At 54.0% G+C, this 6,356-nt stretch overlaps 1 protein-coding gene across 1 annotated transcript in view; it reads right to left on the bottom strand.

Moving 5' to 3' along the window:
- GLIS3 (GLIS family zinc finger 3) overlaps positions 1-6,356 on the bottom strand; it is a 443,094-nt gene that overhangs the window by 283,939 nt on the left and 152,799 nt on the right. The window contains exon 3 of the mRNA XM_004714455.2: positions 5,597-5,804. Within this exon, the coding sequence (XP_004714512.1) occupies positions 5,597-5,804 (208 nt within the window). The remainder of the gene's footprint in view (positions 1-5,596; positions 5,805-6,356) is intronic.

The raw sequence follows: 6,356 nt of genomic DNA on the forward strand, positions 1-6,356 counted from the left end.
CAGAGCAGAGCTTCAAACCCCAAAGGTTTCTGAGACCATAAATATTGACGGGGGCAGGCGTGGACAAAGACAACCTCATCTTCCTGATGAAGAGGGATTGTTGCGTCCGAACTGCTGGCCTTAAGGTTGGAGTTTAAACAGCACTGGCCAGTCTTGAATTTCCCATGCGCCCTTACTTCCATTGAGGAACAAACGGAAGTTTTCAACAAACATATTTCTAACAATTTCCCTCTGGCTCTTCCTACCTGTTAAAAATCCCACTTTGGCGTCACGCAGGCGTCTGCCAGGCAGAATGGGTTGGAAGCGGCCCTCTCTACAACTCGTTGTGCAGCGACTCTACAGGACAGGGTTAAACCACCCCAGGGGTTTACAAGATTGTAACTCTTTCAGCGAGTTAACAGAGGGACCCCTCTTTCTCCCCAGGGGCGGCTGGGGGCTTCGAACAGCTGACCTGACGGTTAGCAGGCCACTGTGCAACCACGCAGGTGAAAATTATTTTTTTATTTCACTCTGACATATTGTATTTCGCACCTGACGCGGGATGCACGGGAAGAGCCCGTGCCTTCCTGTTGCTCTTGGAAACGCTGTCACCGACCAGCTGGACAGCCTGTGTTGCCCTTGTTGGTTTGGAGATGCGGCACACCTGGAATGTGGGGCTCTCTGCTGCTTTCTGCGAGATCACTCTGATAGGCATTCATCAAACAGCTCTCTTGCAAAAGGAAGGGCTGACTCTACCCAGCTGTGTACTGCAGCCAGGTATGGTCCCATAGGACCTCCTCCTTGTCACAGAGGCCACCGTGTCCTCTGAGCCTGAGCCATCAGAAACAGGACATCTCGGGACCCGGCCTCACGGCCTAGAGATGGCGCTACCTTGATCCATGTGGTGCTTCTCTTGAATGGAAGGGGGATCCCTGGTGGCAGGCAGGGCAGGTGTTGATATCCCGTGACCCGTGACACCAATCCTTTTGTCATTTCTTGATGCAAGCAGGCTGGAGCGCTTTGTCAGCTTCCGCTGGCTTCTGGGCCCTGGGTTCAGTTTCCTGTGGTCATGGACAGCAGGTAGCCATCCCCGCAGACCCCAGCGCTGAGCTTCGGGTGATGGGATGACACGGGCCTTCAAGTCCCTTTCCCGGACACACAGAGGTGGCTTTCTGATCCAAGGTAATCAAGAATGGTGTCCACGCACACAGGTGAGGCGGCGTCCACAGGTCTTGCTCCCCAGCCTTTGAAGCTTTCGGGGCACAGAGAGCCAGAGTTTGGCCTGAGCAGAGGTCTTTAGAGTGAGCTTTTTGCAGGGGCTCTAAATGGCTGGTCATTGTCAGGGGGAGCATTGCAGATGAAAAACAAAACAAAAACCTCCTGCCAACCAGTCAGTTCTGACCCATGGCGACCCTACAGAGCAGAGCAGCACCGGCCCTGGGGGCTTCTGGGGCTGCACCTCTTCCGGGAGGAGTAAAGCCTCCTCTTTCTCCAGTAGGGCAGCTGATGGCCTTGTGGTCAGCAGCCCAACCGGTAACTCACCAGGCCACCGGGGCGGGCAGTGTGCCCAGTACGTTATCCATCTTAACCCAGGACGTCTGCTCGCGTCTTCTGTCTGCCTTTGAGCATCTTGCTCATGGAAGTCGGATATTTGCTTGATGCCCATGTACTCTGGCACCTGTTTGCTTGTTCCAGGGGTGAGAGCTGTCTCAGTCTCCTCACACTCTACCTAGCCCAGTCGGCTGTGGCTCACGGCAACCCGGTGTGTGTCCGAGTAGAACGGAGCCCCTTCAGGTTTCCAGCAGAATGGGATCACCAGGCCTTTCTTCTCAGGTGCCTCCGGGTGGATGCGAACCTTCAACCTTCAGGTGAGGGGTCAAGTGTGTGGATGGGGTACGTCTCCGCAGGACCCCGCAGGCTGCGCCTCTAGCTGTAGGCATCGGTGTTTGTCTTCTTCCTCCGTACAATCCAATGCCCTTCAAGAAAAGGAAGGTTTTCTATCTCGCCAGTAGACTTTCAGACACATCATGTTTCCAGGCCAGGAGGTGCTGGACAGTTGGTTTCTACTCACTGGGACCCCTACGGATAGCAGAAGAGAGAGCACTTTCTAGCCCTGGGCCGTCCTCCCAGTCCCGGCTAGACGGAGCCCATGGTTGAAGCCACTGAGTCAACCCACCTCCTGCAGGGTCTTCCTCTTGGTCCCTGACCCTCCACTTGACTGTAACCAGAAACATGCTCACGCCAAACGGAGCTCTCTGCCATCAAGGGGATTCTGAGTCACCGCGACCCTACAGGGGTGGAACTGCCCCAGTGCGTTTCCCAGACTGTAACTCTTTACGGGAGCCGAAAGCCTCTTCAAAGCTCCCGGTGAGTAGAGAATAAACCCTTACAGCTTGACAAGCCCTCCCCAAGCACAGTGGTCCTCCCCCTTCCTCATGCCGATACCTTTCATACAGTTCCTCATGTGGTGGTGACCCCCAACCATAACATTATTTTCGTTGCTACTTCATCACTGTCATTTTGCTGCTGTGATGAATTGCGCGACCCCTGTGAAAGGGTCGTTCGACCCCCAAAGGGGTTGCGACCCACAGGTTGAGAACCGCTGCCCTAGACAATACCTCTCACTTGACACAACCTGCGAAATAAGTAAAAACTGTTTTACAAAGAATAAAACTCTATAAAATTACATACACACACATGCACTCACTCACTGCCCCTATTCTAGTCGATTCTAAATCCTAGACCCACTAGGACAGGCTGGAGCTGCCCCTGTGCGTTTCTGAGACTGGAATCCTTCCCGGGAGCAGGAAGCCTCGTCTTTCTCCTGCGGAGCCCGGGCTGATGGTTTCCAACTCCGGCCTCGCCGGCAGCAACCCCACTCATAAGATCTTAAAGAGTCAGTCTCAGAAACCCAGGGGCAGTCCCACCCTGTCCTGCCGGGTCACTAGAAGTCGGAACGGACGCCATCACGGTGGGTTTGGTTTGGGGTTTTGTACTCATCCATGCCACCAGGGAGTAAGTTTTCCATCATGATAAAGGACGACATTGATAATGGCAGAAAATGAGTAGTTTTTAGAGTGTAGCATTACATGAAGCTGATCCTTCTACCCACGGCCTGCACAATAAGGCTCAGCATGGGGTGACCATCCCCCTGCCCTCTCCTGCCCCAGCACCCACCCCCATGCCCTCGGTGGAGACAACACAAAGCCCATTCTCCCACCCCCCCACCTCCCAGCCTCCCTTTATTTCTGGAGAGCCCAATTGGCTCCAGGAGGAGCTGGCACAGCTTAAACATTCCCTGCTGGGACGGGCACGTGGGCTAACCTAAAGACCACAAACAGATCTGCTGGGACGGGGCACATGGGCTAACCTAAAGACCACAAACAGATCTGCTGGGACGGGGCACATGGGCTAACCTAAAGACCACAAACAGATCTGCTGGGATGGGGCACGAGGACTACCTTAAAGATCACAAACAGATGCGACCTTTCCTCCAGAGCTAAAAGAAGGTTCCAGACTTCACCAGGCCAATCCCCAACTCCTTGGCTCTTGGGTCATCAAGAAGGAAGAGGAGGAGGAGGAGGAAATCCTATTTCCATAGACGAGCTTGCAGAAGACGGTCAAAAACAGCTGGCCGTGCACCCTGAAGATATGGCCTTTCAAGAATATAAAATTATGCGAAGGAGTCAGCTCTGTGGGAAAGCGCTACGGTAATGACCCTTCCCGGGCCGACCCCATGAGAGGGTGTACGTCACGTGTGTAGCTCAGACAGCTCGCGCCAGGCCGAAAGGCAGCTTCTCCGGTAATGAGGGTGCTCTGCCTCCGAGGCAGGGCCGCCGTACCACAGACAGGAAGCAGAGATGCCCCAGGGAGCACAGCTCATTTCCCATGCGGCACTCAGCAAGTCTGAGATGCCCCTCAAGGCACAGTCACCGAGGGGAGGTAGTAAGAGGCTTCCCATGGCAGAGAGTCTCAGGTGGGAAACAAGTTTCCGTCCAACAAAAAAAAAAAAAAAAAAAAGGCATTAATGGGAAAACTTTAAAAAAAGAACCCAGAGGTCTGATTCCTGAGTCTCAAGCCGCAGCTAGGACGACAGCAGAGGGATGGGAGCGGGTGGGGGGTGGGGGGCAGGAACTGAGGAACGAGAAAGAGACAAAGAAGCAATGAGAGTCTAGCAACGCAAGACCAAGCCGTGCGGTTCCACGCCCCGCAGGTAAGGAACAGACGCGCAGAGAGGTCACTGGGACAGCTGGCCAGGGCTGCTTGCATCTCTCCAGGGCAAGCGGATCCCAACTCACAGCAGCGAGACAGAGACAGACAGACGGAGAAGAGGGCAGAGCGGCCCCACCAGCGTTCCGGCTGTCGTCGGATAGCAGGCCTTTCTCCTGCAGAGCCTTGGACCGTTGGGTGGGCCACCAGGGCTCCTCAGAACAGGGCTGAGAAGCAAACACTTAGGATTGTGTTTTTCCAAGAAGAAAGTGTTCTGGAAGTGGAAATACTTCGATTCAACCAAGAAACTAGGCACTCTACGCGGCACAGGAGTTTGGCTTTAAGCCCCCATCCTTCATGTCAACCTTGAGAAATCCAACTCTTCAAGCTCTCCTACGGAGAGGATTGCTCAGCACTAGGGTGTCCACAAAGAGAGGTCTGCAGGGGCAGTGATTGGCTCAAAGGGCAGGCTGAGGAGGGGGTGGAGGTGGGGAGAGGCAACCTCACAGCAGGATCTCCTGATCTGCTTCTGTAAAACTCACTGCACCGCCAGGGAGCCTCCCAAAGCAAAACCAAACCCGCTGCCGGGCGTCCACTCCAAGTCTTAGCCCCCTACATACAGGGCTTCCCAGATCGTAGATCTCTGTCGGAGCAGACAGCCTCATCTTTCTGCAAAGCGGCAGCTGGTGGGTTGGAACCGCTGAACCGCTGACCTTATGGTTAGCAGTCCAATGTTTAGCGCCCCCACCAGGGCTCTTTCAGAACTTAATACACATATGGGCAGAGAGGTGGCGGGGCAGACAAAAGAGAGCAGCGGCCAGGGCCTTCTGCAAGATACACCCTGAACATGGGGCGGGTCGGAGAGTCCGGACACCTGCTCTAGTTCCTTAGCCACAGGAGCTCCGACAAACTCTACCATGAAGCGACAAAGGGGCACCCTGGGCTTGGACCAGTCCCCGCCCCACCTGGCAAGTCCAGGGTCTCAAATGGAGCCTTCATTTTGCTCAGACCCCAAGACCGAAATGCCAGCTCTCAGCAACCCTGTAAGATAGCTGAGAACTGCTCCTTTGGGCTCCCAGCCAGTGTGACTTTATAAGGACAGACTACCGCATCTTTCTCCCTCAGAGCGGCTAGTGGATTAGAACTGCCAACCTTCACCCAGTAGCCCAGTGCTCAATACCTGTGCCACTAGGGTTCCTTCCACCACAGGACAGGTAGTTTTGGAACCATTCATTCCTCCCAAAGGAAGATGATAGCTTTGTACGTACTTGGTTCTCAAACCTGTTTTCCCACAAAGTGTGAGGGGTGTGTGTGTGTGTGTGTTGTGTGTGGAACAGAAAAACAATCACCCACACTATGGTTAGAGCACAACGAAGCAGACAATATTAATAAAATAATAAAGCGAGACCTGGTATCTGGAGGAGGTAGGTTGAGTCTGCCTGCATTCACTGCCCTCTGGGAGCTAGGACTGATCGGGTTTCCAGCGGTTGAGACCTGGTCTGCTGGCGGTGACATGGGTCCCAGTCGCTGAACCATCATGGCACTGCTGGTGACCACTAGATTGTTGCAGCCGCTTTTTCCAATGGACTTGCACTGAGACCCAAAGCCAAGAGCCCCTGAAAACAAAGGAACAGATTAGCTTCCGTGGCCCTCACCAGAGAGCAGTAAGCACACACATGCACCCTCTTATATCCGGACCCATCCTGGGGTCTCTCCGTATTGACGGGACCACAGAGCCTCCTCTGACCTCCATGGAAAAGCTGTAATCCCATCCTTCCATAACCACCCTTCCTACCAAACGTGCTTCCCGTCCTGCCACGTCTATGTAGAAGTCCCAGTCACACTGAGCCTCCTATTGACCAATGTCCAGGGTCCAAGGTGGGAGGGAGGTAGATGGGCTCCCCTCAGACAACTCACTCTCCTGGAATAGTTAGTCCCTGGAGCCTGGCAGCAAAGAGAGTTGGCCTTGCTGAGAAAGCTGCCCAAGCGGTTGATAGATTCCCAACCTGGCCTTCCAAAATGTCTCCAAAAAGAGATGTACTACCTGGTGGTGTCTCTCCAATCTGAATTTTGCCTCTTTATTCAATACATTGTCATGGGTGACAGACTCGAGAAGAGACAAGAAGAGGAGAGGAGAGGAGAGAAGAGGAGGAGGAGGAGGAAGAGGA

This window comes from Echinops telfairi, unplaced genomic scaffold (genome assembly GCF_000313985.2).
Source record: "Echinops telfairi isolate 266 unplaced genomic scaffold, ASM31398v2 ScPeMD7_25;HRSCAF=90, whole genome shotgun sequence".
NCBI classification, from domain to species: Eukaryota; Metazoa; Chordata; class Mammalia; order Afrosoricida; family Tenrecidae; genus Echinops; species Echinops telfairi.